Genomic DNA, 22664 nt, shown 5'->3' with positions numbered 1-22664 from the left:
ACCGGTGTTTCCCTGGCTGCACAGGGCTCTGGTGCGATATCAGTGCCCCTTAGGTCCAGCATGTCACCGTTCCACCCCGTTCATTCCCGTTCCCTCCCAGGCCTCTGAAGGTAGCTGGGTGCACCAGGCCTGCTGAGTGAGGCTTGCTGATGCCCCGGCATTAATAACATCTGCGATGCTATTTGGGGGCTCTGTCCTACAGATTCCCCGTCTTCAGAATGGGGTGCAGGCAGGGAGCCTGGATGGGAGGGGGCGTTGGTGCTTCACATGGTCCCAGCAGGAGGCTGGGCAGGTCTCCGAATCGGGAGAACGTGCCCAGGGGAAGCACGTCTCCCGGGCCCTGGGTAGGGGTCTCGGGCCTGAGGCTCTGGATGCTGGCCTGCCCCAAGCCCACATCCGCGCCTCAGCCCCAGCCACTGCCCACCCGCCTCGTCCTCCAAACAGTGAGATCCACCTTCTGGCTCTGGTCTAGATTCTCCCTCTGAGTCACCCCAAGGGAGAAGTCCCAGGTGCTAAGAACAGTTTAAAACTAAATTAAAGTCTTCCCCTGAGGCGGCAAATTCCACTTTGCACCGTTCACTGGAATTACAACTATAATCTTGAGAAGAGCGTGTCTCCTTCCTCCAGCACGAAATCTAAGAAGAAACTGAAGGCGGGGTGGCCAGGGACCACAACACAGCAAACAAAACAGTGCTTGTGAAGGGAGGAAAGCCCCCGGGGTGCCTTGCTGGGGCCCCGCCTGGCTGTCCCCCGTGTCCTGTGTGGGTGCATGGGAGGCCACCGCAGCGGCTGTCCTGAGCGCTTGCTACCGGGACCTCCAGGCACGTGTTCTGGGCCACTTCACACTTCGAGCCTCATCTGCACAGTGCGGATTGTGAAAAGACCGGCCCCTTGGGTTTGTTTTTAAGACTCAGTGAGTGAGTTTGTGTCCATGGCTTGCACACAGTACGTGCTCGATCCAGGCTGGCTCTTAGATGGAGCGCAGGTCCACATCAAAACCAAAAAAGGCACTTGGCTGGTTCTGTTGCCTTTGTCACCCAGAGCTGTGGGCAGGGGGACTGACCATCCAGGCTTGCCCGGGACCCCAGGATTGCCCCCAACTGTGGGGCTGTTATCTGTCCTGGCCCGGCCGGCACCCTGCCTTGCTGAGCGGTGCCGCTGATAGGAGCCCTACCTTCTGTGCCTTGTCCAGACTTCCTCCCCCGCCCCCCCCAACCCCGACAAGCCTGCCTGTCCCGTGTCTATCTCTTCAGGATCCAGCTCCCTTGCTGGAGGTGGGAGCCACTCTGTGACAGAAGCGGTGGGCTGCTGGGATCCTTCCCCCAACACTCCCCTATCCTAACAGGGACCTGCCGGGTGCACCTGCTTCCCCCTGGGAAGTGAGGGAATGGTGGACATTTGAACCGCACAGCAGGCTCTCTGCTTCCTGGCTGGGAGACCACGGTCTGGCCTTTCAAATGACACCTAGGCGTAGAACTGGCCATACAAAACAGCCTAGGTAATGGGGGATGCCAGATACAGGACCCCACAGCATCGCCCCTGGACCTTGTGGGGGCTCAAGGAGGTGGCTGAACCCCTCCACTCAGTCTTTGTCTTCATAACTCAGAGCTTAACCCCTTCCTGGGGCAGGCGGACCCTGGCTGGGCACGACGCATGGGGCCCTTGCAAGGAGGAAACCGGCTGCCACACTCAGGGTGCCCCAGGGTGCCCTGAGAGCCCTTACTGATTCTCGGAGAACCTGGGGTGGGGTTAGGAGGCCCCAGGCAGTGGAGGGAAAGGCCCTGCCCCTGCACACCCCTCCATCTACGGATTCTGTCTCTGTGGGTAGCTGCCCCAGCTCTGCTCGTCCCCGCCGTGTACCTGCACCGCGCCTGACCGTTCTGTGCCAGGTTTCCTCCTATGAAGAGTGGGGCTGGTAGTTTGGGAGGAGGAGTAAGTTGAATTTGATAACCGTCCACTGCACGTCCTGAGGCTGTGTCTGGCTCACAGGGGCTCCCCAGAAGCGTTTGCTGCTCTGGGTTGTCAGAAAGACCCTCTGGCCCGTTGGGCAGGCACTGGAGGGGGTCAGGTGTCACTGTCCAGGCAAAGAAAATCACATCGGCCCAGTAGAGGGAGACAGCCTCCTGACGGGAGGAGGATTTGTCCTCTGGCTCCGCTCCCCCACCTTGTCCCCCGCGTTCTGCCTCTCTGCCGGTGGGGAATGCTGGGCACTTAGCACCAGAGTCAGGCAGAGCCCATTTGCCTGAACACCGAGCTGAGGCCCCAGAAACCCCAGCCAGGAATACGATGGGCACATCAGTGTGGCCAAACCCTCAGGTGCAGACTGGAAGACTGCGGTGGGGCACCGACTTCTCCCCAGCTGCCCCAGTCCCTGCCTGGCTCCCTCCCTGGCTGGGCTCTGTGCTGTGGGCAGGGTCGGCGTCCTCCATGGAGCTGGCCTTCCACAACCAGCTGACCTGAGTGCCAGGCAGGGAGGTAGAAGGTCCACAGAGATGAGAACCCATGTACCTGCAGCACCTATGAATCCAGCTTCAGGTGCCCACGGTGGCGCCCTCTAGTGGCCCACTGGCGTGGCTTGTCCAGGTCCCTAAGAACCGCGGCCCCCTTGCCCAGGACCCCCTCCCGTGACCCAGCCGGCTGCCCTGGCCTCATCGGCACGAGGAAACATTCTGGTCACCCTCTTATCAAGGGCTCACCACTTGGGTGGGTTTAGCTCAGCATAGTGGGGAGGGCTCGTGCTTTTGAGTGTAGGAGAGATTCATACAGCCCGTGGTTGGCTGGTGGCCTCCCTCTGAGCCTGAGCCTTTTGGCAGAACCTGGCAGGGGCTCGGCAAAGTCTGGTACGCAAGTCACCTTCATTTCCCTGAACCCGGCCACGGGAAGCTGAGGCCATGCAGGTGTTTGGGTTTTCGGGTGGATAAGACGGCACATGGGCCAGCAGCCCGCAGGGTGGGGACTTGGCCATCCGAGGAAGGCCCGGGTGTGGGGCCGCCGGGCCAGCTTCGAGCCTGTGCCTATGGCCCCTCTGGTAGAAGGTGACATCAATATTGCCAGTTTGTGCCCCCCTGAGTAGCGCCTGCCCCTCTGTGAGCACCCAGGAAGGAAGGCCAGCCCGAGACAGGGGCCTCAGATCCCAGAGCAGGTTTGCTCACAGAATAGAACCTTTTGAGTGGAGCCACAGGCCAGAAGTCAGAGACCGCACCCCCTTCCACGGGGTCCTGGAAGGTTCTGGGGTGGTGGGAATCCACCTAGCCATGTACACCCCTTCCAGGGGATGAGGCTCCCATATTGTCAGCCTTGTGGGTGTGAAGGGGTGCAGTGGTGCCCCTCTGGCTCCAGTCTCTGTCCACCTCTGTGAGCCCTCTCCCTGCTTCCTGGGGCCATGGGGATCAAAGCTTGGCTTCCCCAGAGGAGCAGGGACCTGGTTTCCTCTGTGAGAACTCAGTGCCTGTCCTGACCCAGAAAGGGAGTCGGGGCGGGGGGAGCTCCAGCCAGCAGGGTGGGGGCAGGACGGGGTACGGTCGGCGCAGCAGGCACTGCCTGGCCTGGGGCGCTAATGGCACATCACTGGGAGGTCAGGAGGGGGGATCCATGAGGAGTGGGACTCCCTGGGTTTATGTCTGTCACCTGGTGGGGAGGTAGGGCCAGGCCCAGGGTCCCACCCTGAGGGAGCAGGTGCATCTTGGCTGCTGAGGAATCCATGTCCAGGCACCTAGGGAAGGGTCACCCCTTCCCTGCCGCGTTCTCTCCTTCCATGTTTGGGGACATTCAGACTTTGCTCTCTCGGTTGGTTGTGTGAACTCATGAATTACCAACCTCTTCTGTGTTGCGTGCTCCTCATGCAGAGGCGAATGCTGTGTCCCCACCCGAGAGGTGAGGGCAGGAGACATGTAAGCTCGCAGGGGTGATGTAGTTGAGGGCATGGAGCCACAGGTGCCCCTGACAGAGCCCCCCAGGGCTCAGAGCTCCGTGGGGGGAGATGGGGGGCTCCATAGAGAAGGGGAGATCCCGAAGTGGGGAAAGCAGTGGGCCAGCTGGGCATCGGGGTGGGGGATGAGGGGTCCGGTGTGACTGGGGCAGAGAGTGGGAGGTACGAGGAAGGATGCAAATTCAGAACTGTTCCCCATCACTCGGGGGCCCCTGGCGCATGGGACGTCCTGATGACCATCCATCCCCAGATCCCTTCTCGGGGCCTCATGGGGAGGCTGTGGAGTGTAGGGTGCTGTTGCTGGAACGACAGAGGCAGGGCCGAGTCCAGAGCCCATGCTGGGGCCGCAGGGCGCAGGGCCGTGGGCGCTGAGGATTCCTGCGTCTTCCTGTCTCCAAGGCAGAGGGGGGATGGTACCGATAGTACAGAGAGTGACGTAGGGTCTGCACTTTTAAAGTCAGCGGATGATAAGATCTTGGGACCTTTGGGGTTGGACGTGGCGCTGTCTTCATCAGAGCACCAAACTGACAACACTGTCCTTGCACCTGTCCCGAGCAAGCCAGGAACCCCGATTTTAGTAGGTCCCAGGTCTGGCAGGTCCCTGGTCACCCAGGGTAGCTGGGAAATGGCTCAGTTCACTCATCCACGTCACCCCACAGCCAGCCACCAATTTTCTGATATTGAGACTTCAGTGATTTAGCTCTCGTGCCAAAACAGCGTGGTTGGGATTCCATCTGGCTGTTCTTGGACAGATCACAAGGAAATGTTGACAGTTTGGGGTAGGGAACTTCAGACCATCCTCGCTGTGCAGGCAGGATAGGGCGGCCCCAGTCTGGCCCTCTGTGCCCCCAGACGGCCCTCCCAACCCTGGGCCACCGCGGGGCTCGGGCTCCTGCTGCCCTGGGATGCAGCGCCTAAAACCGGACATTGTGAGGGTAAGACGCCTTCCCTTGCAGGAGAGATCATGGTCCCCCGGGCTCATCACTGCATGGAGCAGGGAGCCTACAGGGAGCCCTGGGCTGGCGTCAAGGAGCCAAGATGTGAGGTCAGCTCTGTATCTCTGTGTCTAGGTCACCATTTGTGGAATGAACTTCCATTTTCTCATCTGTAAAATGGGGCTTTGTGAGGCTCGGATTAACCTGGAATGAGAAGATGCTTTAGCTTCTGTGGGGGATCGAACATCTCTGCTGGTGCCTAGAACCATGGATGCACTGTGGTCTAGAGGGACTAATTCCTTCCTGTTCTTTGACAAAGCCTTTCCAGGAATGGACTGATGGGTTAGGGAACTGACCATCTGCAAAATGGCTCAAGACACAGAGCTCCCCAGATCGGAGCTGTGTTCACTTTGACTTCTCTGCCCAGTGACGCATACTCTGGTACCAGCTGGAAGCCGCTGGCTGACGCAGGCCGCTTGTGACCCCCCCTTCCAGGAGAAGCAGGGAGTGGTAATGGTGCTAATGTTCCCTTAACACCTGCCAAGAGTAGTTCCTCTTGGCTCATTCTCCAGTCACTGTGGGTCATCCCCTCTTATAAGATGGGGAACTAGGCTTCAAGAGGTTAACTCACTTGTCTAACATCTGTAGTAAGTGGTCAGCTGGGCATCTGGCAGGGTCCTTGTGAAATTTGTGTGGATGAGTGAATATGATGTTTGGGTAAGTGGGAAGATGGATAGGTGGGTGGACAGACGGATGGATAAGTGGATAGATGGGTGGAGGGATGGATGTGGGTGACTGGGTGGATGGATGGATGAGTGGATTAACGGGTAGATGGGTGCATGGATGATGGATGAATGTATGGATGTGGGTGGATGCATGGATGGATGGATGGATAGATAAGTGGAGGATGGTTAAATGGATGGATGAATGAATGGATGGATAAGAGTGTAAGTGGTTGAGTGGATAAATGGATGGAAGGATAAATGGCTGGATGGATGAGTGGATGGGTAGGTGGGTGGTTGGATAAGAGGGTGGGTGGGTTAGTGAATGGACGGATGGGTGGATGGAGGGGTAGATGGATAGATACCATCAACCCCAACTCAGAGTCAAGCTAAAAATAGAAAATGGACATGCAATCACATATTAGTTTTAGGAAGACACACAAGGTTATTAGCATAGAGACAAGATCATGAGTATATAACCCTGTTCCGTGACAATGAGCAAGCACATGCAGTATGTGGTGTGTGCATGTGCATGCGTGCATATGGGGGGGAGGTGCTTCGCCAGGTGCTTTAACTGCTCTTTTATTTTTTTAAAGATTTTATTTATTTATTTAAAAGAGAGAGAGTGAGTGAGAGCGTGAGCATGAGCAGGGGGAGGGGCAGAGGGAGAAGCAGACTCCCCTGCTGAGCAGGGAGCCCAATGTGGGGCTTGAGCCCAGGACCCTGGGATCATGACCTGACTGAAAGCAGACACTTAACCAACTGAGCCACTCAGGCGCCCCAACTACTCTCTCTTTTCTTACCTCATTCCTCTCCTTCCTCTCATAATAACTTTGGGTAGAAGAAGCTGTGCTCTAACCCAACTTTACTGGTTCAAATATCACCAGCACGTCCTTCCTCCTCTCCCTCTCTCCATCCATCCATCCAACTCTTCATCCATCCATCCATCTACCCCGTCTTCACCCACCCCTGCTTCTCTCCATCCACCAGTCCATCCTTGCACCCACCTACCCATCCATCCTTCCCTTCATGTGCCCAACAGAGAGTGAATGAGCACCTAGCTGTGCCAAGCACCGTTAGGCACTTGGGATAAAGTCATGAACAGCACAACCTTCGAGGAGCTTGTACGCAAGTTGGGGGTGGGGGGGGTGAAAGCCAACGAAGAAACAGGGTCTATGAATCATACTATACCTTCCCTTCGTTCACAACTCCCCTTCCTCCAGGAGCCCAAAGTGTGGCTCAGATGATGCTCTCTCCCCAAGACCCAGGGCGATGACCTATCACGGTCCCTCAAGCTGCTGGCCGCGCAGTGGGACGGGCTGGCCCCCTGGGTCCCACCACGTGTAGGGAGGGCGCCGATGTGCGGAGTCCACAAGCCCTGTCAGGCTGAGGCACTAACTACTGCTGGACGTTTTAATCAGGCCCGGGTTAATAAATCCCTCCGCTCCCCATTTTAACATTCCAGCCCCAAGGTGGGAATGTCGCGTTTAACAGCAAGCTCTGCGGGCGTGCCTTGGTTTCCACCGGAGAATAAATAGGTAGCAGACCTACTAATGGTTTTACTCCTCCAACTGTCCTTTCAAAATGGGTTGCGAAGGACGAATGCTTTAAAAATACCATAAAACAAGATCTGGAAGGACTCTGACGCCTCCAAAGAGCATTAAGATGGAAATTCATGTTTTTACTCCATCGCGGGCAGTGTTGAAAGAGGCTCTGGAACAGAGGTGGACGGTTGTGCCTTCTGACTACGAAAACACTCCCAGCCCAAACTGCACCTGAACTCTCATCAAACACAGGATGACTCCCATCACAATTCTCATCAAGCGTCTGATTTGGTGGAAAGCCGGCTTTTTCGATGACGACGGGTAGTCAAGCAGCCTGGGCAAGTGCCCGTTCCGGGAGCCTCTGCACCGAGGCGCCTTTTCTACAATGTCAGCTCACCTCCGTAGCTCGGAGCCGGGGTGCACGTCGTGGCCGCCCACGGCCGGGGGCAAACGCGGCCGCCGCTGTCGGGGCTGCAGGCGGCAGGGGCCGCGCCCCACGGTCACCCAGCGGGTGGAGACCCGAGGCCAAGGGGTCTGCGAGTGGCCACTACAGGTCCACTCGGCTGAGGACCCACTGTGTGCTGGGCACGGGGTTCCTGGCACAGAACAGCCGGATGTGCTCCCTGTCCTTAGATAATCAAATAAGCCCCTGGATAGATGAATGACGTGACCTGGAGGAGAACCCTAGGCTCCACAGGCAGCCGTGGTCACGGAGAACGGGCCAGAGTCCAGTTTGGATGCAGTGGTCCAGGAGCAAAGGGACAAGGATAGAGCTGAAATTCAGAGAGCATCCCGGGGAGAGCACGTGATGAAGTGGGGAGCTGGGTCGGAGCTGGTCATGCAAGGCCTCGCAGGCCAGGAGTCTGGCATTGATGCCGACCCCACTGTGGGGCCAGGAACTGTTCCAGGTCAGGGCTCTGTGGAGCATCCCCAGGGAAGCCTTTTCAGAGGTGGTCCTAGGGACAGCCCCCTCTGGCTACACAGCGAGATGCAGCGTGGGCAGCAGGCCCCACCCACCCTGAGGACTAGGCGCTCTGGGAGAACAGCCCGGGGGGAATCTCTAGGTCAGGGAGGCAACCCCGCAGGCGGTCCCTCTCGCGCCCTCGCCCTGGCTCAGCAGGCACTGGGAGCTGGCTTTCAGTAACGCTCTCTGTGACCCGCAGAGGGGACGTGGGAGCACGTGGCCCAGAGGGATCTGAACTCGACCACACGTGCTTGACAGGAGCTGCGGGCCACGGGGAAGGGGCTCCCCACCTGGATTCCCCCAGACCCTGCAGGAGATGCAGTGGCTCTCCATTGGGCCCAGTAAGCCTTCCAGTGCTGCCCACATAGGAAGGGACCCGGGGAGGGGAGAGCCGAGGGTGGGGACCTGCTTTCTGGGAAGAATCCAGAACAGGTGGGGAATGCTAGGGGGGGGATGCTGCAGGGGGCTCACCTCCATGTGGGGGCTGTCAAAGCTGCCTGGAGCGGGGCCCTCCATCTGTATCCGCACATGGACCCTCCTGCAGCCCCAGCACTGGGTCCTACCCTTGCCATCCCTTGGTGCAGACGTGGCATGTAGACAGTTTGACCACTGCGTACAGAGGTCTAGGGACCTTGGCGCCTCGCTGCCTACCCCAAGCCTCTTCTGAGCTGCTTGTGTCCAGGTGGAGTGGCCGCAGGGGCTGCTTTGCCTATTGCAGAACAACTGGGTCCCCTTGGTCACCAAGACCCATCTCCCCCACCTGGAAGCCGAGGAGGAGGCCCCCCACGTGCCCCGCTCCCTACTCTCCTCTCAGCTCTCGGTCCTGGGCCAAACAAGCCCTGCGTTAGGCTGAGATGAGGCGGATTGAATGAATGAATCATACCCTGAGCAGGTGTCCCTGGAGGCTGGCAGCATCCTCTCAGGTGGGAACTTGGCAGAGCCGTTCTGGCTTTCCTGCTTTCTCTCATGTGACAGGCAGGTGACCCAGACCGCCCTTCCTCTCTGCCCTTCTGCTGGCTTGCCACGCTGCTCCCATGGACAGCATGCCTCTTGCAAAAGTCACCCGCTTCTGGAGCCCCTGCCGTGCCTGGGCATGCAGGACAGCCCTCACAGGGAACATCTGGGTTTTCTTGTCCATCGATCTGTAGCTGGCTGGCAGGGAGAGGTTAAACAAGGAGGTCATGTGGGGCCACTGGGCAAGGCCACCTGGGCCAGCAGGATTCTGTGACCTCCGTCTGTGGCTTAAACTTGGTTAAAGAAGGCTCTGGGGGAGGAATGGCATCTCTGGGGATAGGAGAGCATGAGGACAGAGGACCTCTGTCTCTGAGCCCTGGTGGGCACCCAGGAAAGCTCATGTGACCAACCCAGGTTCCTGTCCACCCTCTGCCCCATGTGGGTTTGGGTGGGCTCTGGCCACTGGGGTCAGTCCTTCTCCACACCATGCTAGTATACATGCGGGTAGATACTGAGTGTGTCACAGCCTCTGGCTTCGCATGTGTGGACGTGGGCTCCCCTGGCTGGCTCCCCAAGTTGTGACGGTGAGTGAGAAAGTCGGGAGTACAGAACACAGCACGGTCATACTCTGTGAGCTTCTACAAGCAAACCAGGCGTCATTTATCGGGGGTACAGATCTGAGTAAAGCACGGGACCAACGGAACTTGGAGGGTTCACATCAGCTTCTGGAATTCTCCCTGCAAGCCCGTCCACAGCAGTTCCTGCCCACGGGTGAGAACTTCTTCCTCGCAGAATGCTCGAGGCCCCGTCCGTGGGCTCCTGGGCCATAGGATCTGTGGGTGAGAGGAGATCCGTAGCTGGGGACCCTGTCCTTCGTGGCCATGAGTTTCTGACACAAGTGGGCCCCTCCTGAGACGCCGGTGTGGTTCCCCAGGTTGGAATTCCTGCCCACTTTTGTCCACATGCGTTTTAGAAAGCCCCCTCCCAGGAAGACGAGCCAGTGTGACACCTGGGCCTGTCCCTGGTTAGAACAGGGGTGGGCATGCTCTCTTTCCCCCACTGGACATGGCCAGCTCTGGCCTCCTGGTGCAATGGTGCGGGGATGTCATCCCGGAAACCGCGTGGCCCATTTCTCTGTGAGCCTGCCCCTTGAGCACGCATAGCCCCACATGGGGCTGGCTGGGGCATGTCTCACTGTCGGGCCTGGACGTGGGCGTGGGAACGTTTGCTCTTTGTTAAATAACGGAAAGCAAGAAGGCGGCCCCGCGTCTGCTGAGAAGTCCGCAGGGCGGCTGGGGCGGTGGCTCGTGTGATTGTGAAAGCTCTTCTCGGACAGTGGGGTTTCCTCATCCGGAGTGGCTGGTGCACATGGTGGAGGAGATAAAATGTCAAGAGACCAGGTCTGCCTCGATTTCTGCATTGCTAGGGTCTTTGATTTTTCTTTTTTTTTTTAAAGATTTATTTATTTGAGAAAGAGAGAGAATGGGTGTGCGTGTGAGTGGGTGGGAAAGGGGGGAGGGGCAGAGGGAGAGAATCCCAAGCAGATTCCCCGCTGAGCGCAGAGCCCGATGCGGGGCTCTGTCTCCTGACCTGAGCCGAGGTCAAGACTCAGATGCTTAACTGACTGAGCCACCCAGGTGCCCCCTGTATTAAAGTGCACATAACATACAATTTACCACCTTAACTGTGTTTGAGGACAGAATTCTGTGGCATTAAGCACATTCACACTGTTATGCAGCCGTCCCTACCGTCCGCCTCCAGAACTTCACATCTTCCCAAAGGGAAACTCCCCCTGAGTCACCGACCCCCATCCCTCCCCCTACCCCAGTGCCCACCGTCTACTCTCCGTCCCCCTGAGTCACCGACCCCCATCCCTTCTCTGGCCCCGGTGCCCACCATCTGCTCTCTGTCCCCCTGAGTCACCGACCCCCATCCCTCCCCCGGCCCCGGCGCCCACCGTCCACTCTCTGTCCCCGAGTCACCGACCCCCATCCTTTCCCTGGCCCTGGCGCCCACCGTCCACTCTCTGTCACCCTGAGTCACTGACCCCCATCCCACCCCTGTGCCCACTGTCCCACTTAGGAACGTGACAACTCCAGGCACCTGCAATCAATGGAATCATACCAGGGACACTTGCCTTTTCTGACTGGCTTCTTTCACTGAGTGTAATGTCCTCGGGGTTGGTCCACGTTTAGCAGGTGTCAGAATGTCCTTCCTTTTTACGGCTGCATAGTAATCCACTGTGTGGATGGACCACACTGTTTATCTGTTCATCCCTGGATGGGGACTCAGCTCGTTTCCATCTCTGGGCTGTTGTGAGCAAAGCTGCTGTGGACAGGGTGTGCAAACATGGGTGTGTTCCCAGAAGTGCATTTGCTGGAACCACCTGAGTCTCTTAACCCCGGACGCTGCCCCCGGGCATTTTCACGTCCTTGTTCTGTCTAGAGTCAGGAGCTCCCACGGGACAGCTAGCGCCACGGCTTGGCCATGAACAGATCGGCCGCGGGCCTGGAGTGTGATGTGCCCTGTCTCAGGCCGTGACCTTCTCGGTCTCTCTCTGCCCCTCCCCCTCAGGCCGGCTTTCCTGCCTGGTGCCAACAAGGACACGCTGTCCGCCTTTGAGTACCCGGAGCCCAAGCGGAAGCTCTACAGCGCGGTCCCGGGGAGGCTCTTCGTCGTTGTCAAGCCATACCACCCTCAGGTCGACGGCGAGATCCCCCTCCACCGCGGCGACAGGGTCAAAGGTCAGTGTCCACCCCACTTCCGGGGCAGGGTCAGTCCTGGCCCCCTCCACCTCAGCTGACCCTCTGTTGGGGTTTCGGTGTCGGAGCCTTGTTTCCCGGGGCCCCTGCGGGACATCTGGAGCCTGGGCAGGCAGAACGGGGAGCAGACTGGGCTCGCCGGCCATCCTGGTGTCTGTTAGGGAAGCAGCACATGCATGTTGGGGATGAGATTCCATTGCAGGAAGTGCAGGGGAAGGGGCAGAGCTCCTTTCCACCTAGAAAAGCCCTGAGGGCCCCGGGAAGACGTGGGATGGGGACGGGGCCTAGCACAGGTCAGATTTGGACATGTCTTCTCAGGAGTCAGGGAGGGGTGTCTAGGGGATGGTCCAGCACAGCCCGGAGGCCTCCAGCGTTCCTGGAAGGAAGTCCACCAGGTTGGAGGGAATGATTCCCAAAGCAGAATGCTGGGAAGTGTGGTTGAAAAGCATGGAAGGCCTCCAATAATGCCAGGCCAAGGAGTTAGGCTTTGTTCCCGGGGTACTGGGGAGCCAGCGATGGTTTCTGAGTAGGGAAATCAGGTATGTGAGGCCATTTGGGAAGATGGGTATAATTAGGGCCGATGCAGGAGGTTGGCTGTGGTGTTGAGGCCGTGGGGAGGAAGTAGAAAAGCAGCAGGTGTGGGCTGCAGGCCACGTGGGAGCAGCTGAACTCTCCAGGTAGAGTAAGAAAGGGCACACCACGCATGCCCAGCCATGTGTACGCCCTGTCATGGAGGACAGGCTTTCAGAAGACACACGGCAGGTGATAAACAGTACGCCCCTTAGAGGTCGGCAGGCCAGGGCCACATCCTGTCTGCCCCGCCTTGTCACCACCAGGCCTGCGCTGGCTCGTAACCCAGCGCCCTCATCTGTGCCCTGCACGAATCTGGCTGACCTCAGCTGGGATTTGCAAGTTTCTGATGACAGGTGGAGCCCCGTTCTCCCTCGGCTCCTCTGGTCGTCCAGGTGCGCGCAGAGTTGGCCATCTGGTAGCAGGCGCAAGTCCCAGGGGCTCCATGTTCGTTCCAACATTTTTCTTCGCCTTCGATTGCTTCTATTGATCTATTTCCAATACCCTTTCTTCTGAAATGTTCCCTTCACTGTTAAGTCCGTCTTGTGCATTTTTTAATTTCAGAAGTCACACCTTCAAACTCTAGAGTTTCTACATGTTTTGGTGTTTTTTTTTTAAATCATTTCTTTTTACGTGAGACTTCCTGTTACCCTGTTGGGTTTTCTCGCTTGCTGAAAGCACATGCTGTGTTAGGTCCCTGGTGTGGTGTGTTCGGCACGCGGAGGCCCCCACCTGCAGTCTGCGGTCAAGGCCACCTTGGGCTGGGCTTGCTCGGTTTCCTCCCCTCTCGCGAGAACAGGGTCTTCGAGTGTCTTGTGATCTTCTGTGGTGTCGTGGATGTCAGGCGGGTTAAGTTGTGGGCATTTCTTCCACTTGGGTGGGTTGCCTGGGTGACCGCTCCGGGCCAGCTCAGATCTGGAGCTCAGCTGAGCTGAGCTCCGTGCTTGTTCTGTGCACAGTCAGGGATGTGACGAGGCTGTCTGCGGCCCCTCTCGGGCTCCTTCCCGGGTGGGGACACCCCCGGTTTCCGGGGCGCATGCTTTCTCCTGGCTTCATCTTTCTGGTTCTTCAGGCTGCTCAGACTGAGGGTTTTCCCCTCGGGCCCCTCCCTTCCCCCCTCCCCCACAGCCCTGCCTTGTGGACAGGGTGCAGGCTCCCGGCTGTGGAGAGGGGCTCTTTGGCCCAGCTCCCTTCCCACAGGCCCCCAGGCGTCCCACCAGGCCTGGCTGCCTCTCCGCACATTCTGGCACCTTTCCCACTGCACACGGGGTACAGCTGCCTTTTGGGGTGTCCGGGGGGGCCACGTCCCATCACACCTATAAGTTCAAGTCCCCGCACTGTCCCTGTCAACTTTACTGCGATATTCTTGTCACCTTTCACATTAGTAGCATTCAAGTTATAAATGTAGAAATTCACACCACCTGCAATTTTAAACTTCAGTCCCAGAAGGCATCTCAGGGTAGACTTTCTCCCAGACGTGTGAGCAGTTCCCAGTCGTCCCCACGACAAGGACGCTGCGTCTGCAGACGGGGTGGTTGGTGGCTCTACCATGGCGCTCACACGGGGCCCCAGGCAGAATGACAGAAATGTTTTTGCTGCTGCCGAGGCCGTGCATCTTTCTGGCATGACCCCTGTTCCACGGCTGCGGATGGTGTCCTGGAGGGGCCCCATGCCCTGCTCCTGACAGAGCTGGCAGGCCAGGCCTCGAGGCCCCTCCCTGCCTCCCCCCTGCCCCCCAGAGAGCTGCTATTCTGAGAAAGCTGGGAAGGGCAGGCCCCCCGGACCTGCTGCATGCAAGAGCTCTGATGACCATTGGGCGGTGATGTGCGGTCAGCCCCTGAGCCCTGGGAGGCCGGCGGCTCGTGTGAAGACAAAGCACCACCCCCTGGGGCCTGCTCTCATGTCTGTGTGCACCCCACCCACCGCCCCCCGCGGCCCCCAACACACCACCCGGGTCTCCCTGCCCAGCCCCACTCTGAAATTGGCTAAGCCGTCGGCCCACAGCCCCAGACTTTCATTCCACGCGGGCCCACGGCGCCCCGCACCCCAAGACCCACGCGGAGCTTCAGGCCATGCTGGTAGACCCCACGGAGCCTGCCAGTGATAGTTGCTGGCCACTTCGTACCTGGGGGCTCCATATGTCAGAGACGTGACAGGAGCAGACGAAGGTGGAGACTCATCAGTGAGCACCTACTGTTTACTACGCACACTACCGGATGTTTCGCATACGGTTTTGCATGAACCTCATAGCAGCTATGGGCCAAAGGCGTGGCTGTGCTCAGGTGGTCATCACAGAGTCCCTCAGTCTGGGGGGCTTGAACAGTAGGATTCACTGTCTCCCGGTCCCGGAGGCTGACGCCCGAGATGCAGGCTTCAGACAGCTATCCTCCCCCTGTGACCTCACGGGATCATCCCACCATGCGGGTCTGTGTCCTGATCCCCTCTTCTTGTAAGACCCTGGTCACATGGGATCAGGGCCACCCCGGTGACCTCATGTTGCCTTGATCACCTCTTTAATGACCCCAGCTCCAAATGGAGCCCCATTCTGAGGTGCTCGGGGTCAGGGCTCCAACATAGAAGAATTTGGGGGCACGATTCAGCCCAAGCACCTGTCTTCCGCAGACACGGTAACTCCGGTGAAGACCTCCCAGCCTCCCGCAGCTGATGACCGGGGGGCTGGGGGCTCCACATCTAGTTGGCCTGGACTCCAAGCCCATGCTGTCCCCCCACCCCTTGCTTTGTCTGTCCCGACTGCTCCCTCCGTGGTCTGTTGCTACCAGCTTTACCTGGCTGTGCCCATGTTTGTGGTTGCGACGTGTCTCGGAGAGAGACGAGAGGCAGATTTACTCTCTCCCCAGCGTGTTCCCGTCTGGACACCCAGCGGTCAGCCAGCATGCTCTGCTCTGGAAGGAGGAGGTCATTCATTCCCCCAGCTCCCTCTCACTGAACACTGGTTGTCCCCAGAGCAGTGCTGGGGCCAGTAAGGGGGCAGGAGCTCGGACCCAGGTGTGCCATGAGGGCACCCCATGTCCTGGCTTAGTCCCTGGGAAGCGGGGCATAACCTGCTAGGCTGGCTGGCTCCCATGTCCGGCAGGAAGCTCAGTGGAGAGGGGTCGGCCATGAGCCTTTGGCAGCCTTTTTCACAACAGCTGAGGGACGGTGCGTCTCCTGGGGAAGGTGTCTCAATTAGGGCACCAAGCGTCCACTACACTGGGGCCCTGGGAAAGGGACAGTCACACGCGCCTCACTGGCAGCACTCAGACTCCCAAGTGTGGGGTCCTTCGAGGCTGTCCTTAGTGCTCCCCACTTCGGCCGACTTGTCCTGTAGGAGCTCTGACTGAGGAGCATGTGTGGCCTGCAGATCCGGCTTGCACAAGCAAGAATCCAGAAGGTGGGAGGGTTGTCTCCGTGTTGATCCTCGGAGACGCAGCCAAGGTGGGGTGTGCCTGTGTGCACACGTGCGTGCGGGTGTGGGAGTGAGTGCACGCATCCCCGTACCGCATGCCAGTTGACAGGAGTCTCTAGCTGGGTCTCCATCGAGGCGCTAGCGTTCCTGCCGTCCACCTGGGTGAGTCTCGATCACGGTCTCTGATTTGGGTCATGGACGCCACAAGCACCCCCTTCCTCCCAGCCGTGCCTGGTTCGGGACAGAGAAGCCCACCACAGGCTCTGTGGGGCTGACCACAGACTGGCCCCCAAGGCTGGTCCCACACTGTGGGGTGACGAGAGCTGAGACCGGGTGGGCAGGTGGCTGGGACTGAGGCCCCCATGCTGGGGAGGGAAACTGGGCCCAGGGGGGCCAGCGGCCTGTGCATCCGGCCTGCACGGAGTCCCTCTCTGAGCTTGTTGGAAGCCCAAGGAGGGTGTTCTGGGGTGGGGGTTGAAGGCTCCCAGAGGTCCCGCCAGGCTCCCCCAGCAAGTCTGCAGGAGCAGGTTTCTAGTGGGAGTCAGCACAGGGAGATGGACCGACCACTCTTGCAGGGAAGGGCAGCTCCCAGCCAAGCCCTGGGCTCTGTTCTCTTCCCAGCCTGTGTCCCCTTGGACATGGATGGGAAACAGAAGTGTAGTGAGAGGAGGGGGCTTCAGGTCAGAGGGGTAGGGGGGCCATGGGGGTGGGCAGTGAAAGGTGGAATCACAGGAGACCCTAAGTCTGCGGCCTGGATGAGGGGAGGCCAGGGGCGGAGGGAAGGTGGCTCAAGGCAGAGGTGTGGACCCGAGCCACCGCAGAGGGGTCTGGGGCCAGGCAGGAGCCCTGTGGGCGATGGTACAAGGGGATCTGCCCCTCTCCGCATGTGTCCTCGGGCATCGTCTCAGGCTGGGGCCCACCCGTGGCTGCAGGAGAGCAGGCTGTGCGGGGAGCTGGGCCAGTCCCCCATGGAGAACAGAAATGTTGGAAATCCGGTCCCAGATTTGCACCGCAAAGGGCGGATGCAAAGGACTTCTCGTCTGAAGACCGCTGGGTGGGCCTTGTGGGTCACTCGCAGTTGCCTCGGAGCCCATGATGCTGGGCTGGGGCCTCCTTCCCTCCCGGCCACGCTGTGCGGCCCTGGCATCCTGCCTGGCTGGCTGGCGGCTCTTGGAGACGGGCAGCCAGAGGTGAGCCAAGGGAATTGTCCTCCCTGGATCTCAACGTACATAGCAGAGGCAGGAGGCCTGGCTGCCCGGTGGGCAGGGGCAGGAAATCGGGGGAGGATTTCCGGAGAAACCCAGCTCACAGCCTCCAGAGGGGTGGGGTCCTGCTGATAACCCCCAGCTCCCTGGCTGGGCCCTGACTCTCGCTGTATTCACATATTAGCTGCTCGGCTGTGGAGGGGGGTCTTCATGTTCCCAGTGAACTGCTGAGCCCGTGCATCTGGGAAAGCATAGCTCAACACACCTCTCCCTAAATGTGGGTTCCCTGGGCACAGGGGTGTGCTTGCTCTTGATCCCCCTTGTGATGCTTATGTGGAGGAAAGCCCAGGATGGCTTAAAATTCAAATGGCCTACAGGGGGCTCAGCACAGAACAGGGAACCCTGCCACTCAGGCAGTCCCTGCCCAGGGGCTTGCTCCTGGCACTCAGGTAGGTCCTTCCTCAGTGATGCAGGCAGGGGTGGGGCGGAGCTTGCAGAGGGGGTGGGGCCTCTGCAGTGAGGGTCCCGCCCAAGCCTGGTGACCACGCAGCCAAGCTAGCACCACTACTTACTGGTTCCCAGTGTACAAGGCAGGGCCGGGTATCTCTGGAGGGGAGAGGCCCGGAGGAGTAGCCAGTTAGTGGTCAGCTGGACGGGCACCTCTTCCGACCACGTTGCTTCAGCTGTGGCCTCGGAGCGTGTGGGCTTGTGTAGGGCGAGTGGATACTGGGTTCGTTCTTGGTCTACTTTTCAGTGCCTTAAATCAGCAGTTTATGGGTGAACCCAACCTAGTTCCCTCTTCGCTTACAAGGAACACACTTTCCCACCTGGACACAGGTGTGCCCTGGGGAGGGGGGTAGACAACAGCCCAAGCGTGCAAGCCCGATGTGTGGCCGGTGGCCCAGCATACACGGTTGTAGGACTCGCTCGCAGCTCCCTAAGGGCAGAGGGCCCGTCTTGCCGACGGCCTAAAACATAGTAGCATGTTCCAGATGGTACCCAGAGTCCCACGCACACCCCCTCACGTGTGCCCCTGCTCCTCCCTCCTCTGCCAAGAGGGCCGCCGGCTAGCGCTTGCTCACCAGGCACAGAGGATGTCCCGGGCCCGCCCCCGGCCTCTCCCCGCATCCAGCACACAGCCTGCTGGGTCCCCCTCTCCTAACGGAGCTGAAACCGACCCGGTGGGCAGGGCCCCTCAGCCTTCCCTCTCTTCCGCTGCTCTCGGAATAACGGTGCCCATCAAACACGAAACCGTGGTGTGTCCTCCCTGACTCCCCGACGGGCCGTCTGGAGAGAAGCCGTGAGCAGGGAAGGAGTGCCACACGGAGTTCTGTGTCTCTGCCTCGCACACGGTAGCGCTATGATTAGTATCCCGCTCCAACACGTGAGGGAACCGAGGCACGGGGGGCTAAGAAGCTTCCTGTGTGTCACGTGGATAGACGTGTGGCTTCGGCCCATCCAGCACATGGGCAGGTGCCTGGCCTCCCTTTGCTGCCAGGCAGCGCTCCATCTGGGGTGCCCCTCTCAGGTCCGGATTCTTGGGGGAAGCTGCGTGCATCCCCCGACCTGGGCTACTTGGGGTATAAGGGGCAGCATCGAATTTTGGAGGAAAGGCTTCAAGAAATGTCTTCCCATTTCTACGGTGCAGAGTGGCCCCCGTGGACAGGCCCACCACCCTTGTCTCTGAGGGGATGGGCAGGTGCAGGGCTCCAGCGGCCCCCCTTCCCCTAGAGCTCCTCACCTCAAGGCCAGACAGAGCGCGGGGTTGGCACACGGCCCCTCGCTGCTCTTCCATCTCCTGCTGTCAGTTGTCTTTCCCCAAACTGGTCTAAAAGATCAGGCAGACCCTTGGACCCCTTCCCCAGCTGGGAAGGGGCATGCATGACTTCATCGTTCCTTCCATCCGTGGAGGAGACCTGCCCCGCCGCTGTGACACATGACATGATTGATGGTGGCGACTTGCAGTTCCCCTCCGCCATCTCAACTGGGACACCAAGACGGGGGACAGAGTAGTCACAGGACTTGTGGGGTCAGATAAAGATGCCAGGAGGCCGGCACTTGCATGCTAAGGGCAGAAGAGACCTGGGGATCCCAGCGTCCACGCCCTCGGCACTGTCCTCTCCGAGGGACACTGCACCGGGTCCCCTCGTCCACAGTTGAAGGAAGTGTGGACGGCCGGCAGATGGACCAGAGCTGCCGGCTATGCAGGCTTGGGGGACGGCTCCACGCTCTCACCATCCCCTCTTCGTGCTTACCCCCAGGCCCCTCGAGTCCGCCTGCTAACGGCTTCCCCCTCTTGCCTCTAGTTCTGAGCATCGGTGAAGGAGGCTTCTGGGAAGGCAGCGCCCGCGGCCACATCGGATGGTTCCCCGCCGAGTGCGTGGAGGAGGTGCAGTGCAGGCCCAAGGACAGCCAGGCAGGTAAGGCGGTACGGCGGGCGCCGGTCTCCGCGGCCCTCGGGCCCGGGTGCGCCTGCTTATGGAGAGAGGTGGCCTTTCAAAGCGAGGACTTCTCTCTGTCATAGAAACAGGTTGATTCGATTCCTCTGGGCTCTGTCCAAACCAGAAATAGGTTGCAAGACGGTGCGGAAGCTTTTAGTTAAGGGGCTGCTCAGTACACGTTCCAGAAAACTTGGATCGTTCGTTGTAGCCATCGGGGAAGGGCTTTCGTGGGTTGACTGAATCTGGAAGGCTAGTTATCGATCTCTCATACCCATGTCGCACACGGGCAGCTCGCGTTCACCGCAAGGCCCTCCCGTGCCCTCCGTTACAACCACACGGTTTGATGTGTCGATAAACACCGCTCCGAAGTGGTTGGTGTTCGCGAAGGGAAATCACTTCAGCGTCTCTCAGAACTCCAAATATAGCCTTTGCTGAAAACCGCTTTGAAATCGATTGCCAAAAGATTGAATTGATTAAAATGTTAAGAGGAGACCATTTATATACAATGGCCTTGGGAGGAAATATGGTGCTTGGGGAAAAAGGAAGCATGTGAACCCGGTCCGCGCGTGCACTCCGCGGGCATCGGGCAGGACCCCAGGCTCACGGAGCACACAGCCGGTGGCTTCGCTGCGTCTGCTTGTGCGGGCTGGTGGTCCCCTGCCCCGTGGCCTGCACCGCCGGGAAATGAGGTGTCCTGAGGACGCGTGCTCTGGAAAGCACGGTGGTCCCCGCCCCCCCGCACGTGGCTGGCTTTGCAGACTCATCATCGGGGATGCTCAGCTGGGAAACCGGGACATTTGCCGTATGGTGGGGGTGTCGAGGTGAGAGACGTGCTCAGCTCAGGTTTGAAAGGGAAGGCCAGAGTGTGCCCCTCTGGGGAAGGCGGCTGGGCGCGTCCGTGGGCAGCAGGCGGGTAAGAGTTTGCCTTCCCAGGTGCGGTGACTCACACCCTGAGCCCCCGGTCCAAGCCGGACCTCCTGGCCCTGCCGCCCCTGGCCCACCCGCATCCTCTCCTGCACGCAGCGCACCCAGCCCCGCTGGTCTGTGAAGGGCAAGACCACAGCCTGTGGGCGGGACTCCCCTTCCAGGTTGCCGAATGCCTCTGTCCTCCCTCTCCTTCCCTCCAGTCCTGCTACACAGCCTCGGTGCCCCTCGTCTCCCAACACACATTCTTCCCTTGGAAAGACTCGGGCATGTGGGTGCCAGGCATTGCTGGCTGGGGGCAGCCCAGATGAACACATGTGCGGGCCACCCGGGCCTTCCTGCTCCCTGCATCCTCCAGGAAATCGTGGCTTCCTGGAGAGAGGGAGGGGAAGGCCGGGCACGTGGCGCCCCCTCCTCCCCTCTCCTGCTGTGGGCCTTCTCTGCCCACCTGCCGGCACTGCCCCACCTCGCCCGGGGCAAGAGGTCCGCGGGGGCAGGTGGGCGCGGTGCAGTTCGTCCAGGCTGATGATTTCCTCCAGCGGGGCTCCCCGGGGGCAGCGGCTTGTATGTGTCTCTTGGGAAAGCTGTTGGGTGTGACATTCCTAGAAGGATGTTCTTTGCTTCTTACAACACTCTGCAGGATGGCGTCCTTTTGATAATGTGGCGTCGCTACCCAGGCTGGTGCTCATCCCAGGGTTCAACAATACTGGGGCTCCAGCCAATTCTGGGGGCTGGCCGTGTGTCCTGGGGGGACTTGAGAACATGCAAGCCGGTCCCTGACCCCAAGCGACCGTGCCACACCCTTCTGGAACATGGCACCGGATGCTGTCACCCCACGTACGTTTCCTGAGTACCTCGTGGCCCCGGGCAGCTTGCGGGGCCTGAGCCCGAGACGGCACAGGTCTGTGCTGCCCGTAAGGGTCGTAGGAGCCGGAGCTGCTCGTGGTGGCCAGTGGCCAGTGACTTCAACATCGCGAATGCGTTATCTTGTGGTTCTGGAGGTCAGAAGTCTGATGTGGGTCTCACGGCTCCCGGTGTCGGCCAGGCTGTGGTCCTTTCCGGAAGCTCTAGGGGAGAGTGCGTGTCCTTGTCTACAGGTTCTGGATGCCGCAACATGCTTAGCTTGTGGCCCCTCCGGCCAACTTGAGAGTGTGGCCAGGTCCCTTACACGGCACGTCTCTGACCCCCTCCTGCCTCTTCCCCATGTGTTAGGACGCATGTTAGGTCAGCCTGGGCCCACCTGGATAAGCCAGGGCAGGGTAAGCTGATTTGCAACCTCATTCCCTTTTTCCCTGTGTGGTCACTATTCACAGGTGCCGGGCATTAAGATGTGAGTGTCTTTGGGGGGCATCCTCTGTCCACCAGGGAGGGTGAATTATGAACGCAGTAGTTATGCTATGACGTGGGCAGCGGGTCAGAGGAGGAGGCATCCCTGTAACCCGGGATGGAGAGGGTGGCATGAGGGGGAGCAGACTCGGAGCTGGATTTTAGGGTGGGGAGGTTCTGGAGCGGCTCCCGCCAGGCTCTGCTTGCCTTGGGCTTTCTCAGATTGTGGCTGAGCGCCAGGGGCCGTGTTTACTGATTTCTTTTGTAGAGGTATGATTTACCTGCTGGAGAGCACCGTTCAGTGCATTTTGATCCACGTATACGCCTGCGTCTCCGAGCACTCTTAGGACAGACGTTCATGACCCCGCAAACTCTTTCTGGGTGCTTCCCGGCCACAGCGCCTTCCCCAGGGCTCTGGCAGCAGAGGCCAGTGTGACCAGTTGAATCTCCCAGAGACGGACCCCTGCAGCCCGCGCTCCTGGGCCGGCGCCTTGCACACAGCCGATCATCAGCCACACTGCTGCAAGCACCAGCGATCCGTCCGTATTTGTCCACGAAGAGTGTTCTGTCACACGTGTATGCCCGAGGTACTCTGTTTACTCATGCTCCCAGCGATGGGCGTTTGGGTTGCTCCTCGATTTGGGCTCATAGGAAGGTTTCTGTACAAGCCTTTCCGCGACATGGCTTCCTTTGGCCCCGGGGAAGTTGCTGGGTGCACACCTGCGAGGTCACAAGACAGGAGTGCATTTCGCTTTAGAGGAAACCTCCAGACGGCCGTCCCAGCTGCTGAGTCTCCTGGGGCTCCCGTGGCCCCACATCCTGGCCCATGTCTGCTGTTATCCGTCCCCTACGGGGCGGCCGCCCTGTGGGTGTGCCGGGTGTCGTGCTGTGGATGTCATCCACGTTCTGGGGAGGATCGTAGCGCACGGCTTCCACGTGCTTGCTCCCCGAGGTCAGCGTCTTTCAAAGGATCTGGGCACGTC

At 59.5% G+C, this 22664-nt stretch overlaps 1 protein-coding gene across 2 annotated transcripts in view; it reads left to right on the top strand.

The window, feature by feature from the left end:
• Positions 1-22664, top strand: part of SHANK2 (SH3 and multiple ankyrin repeat domains 2) — a 480608-nt gene that overhangs the window by 208987 nt on the left and 248957 nt on the right. For both annotated transcript variants that reach the window (XM_035013495.1, XM_035013496.1), the window contains 2 exons: positions 11622-11791; positions 19297-19410. In XM_035013495.1, coding sequence (XP_034869386.1) covers positions 11622-11791; positions 19297-19410 — 284 coding nt within the window. The remainder of the gene's footprint in view (positions 1-11621; positions 11792-19296; positions 19411-22664) is intronic.

Source organism: Mirounga leonina, unplaced genomic scaffold (genome assembly GCF_011800145.1).
Source record: "Mirounga leonina isolate KUSES-001 unplaced genomic scaffold, KU_Mleo_1.0 Mir_166, whole genome shotgun sequence".
In the NCBI taxonomy this organism is placed as follows: domain Eukaryota; kingdom Metazoa; phylum Chordata; class Mammalia; order Carnivora; family Phocidae; genus Mirounga; species Mirounga leonina.
This window is presented reverse-complemented; position numbering and strand designations above follow the sequence as displayed.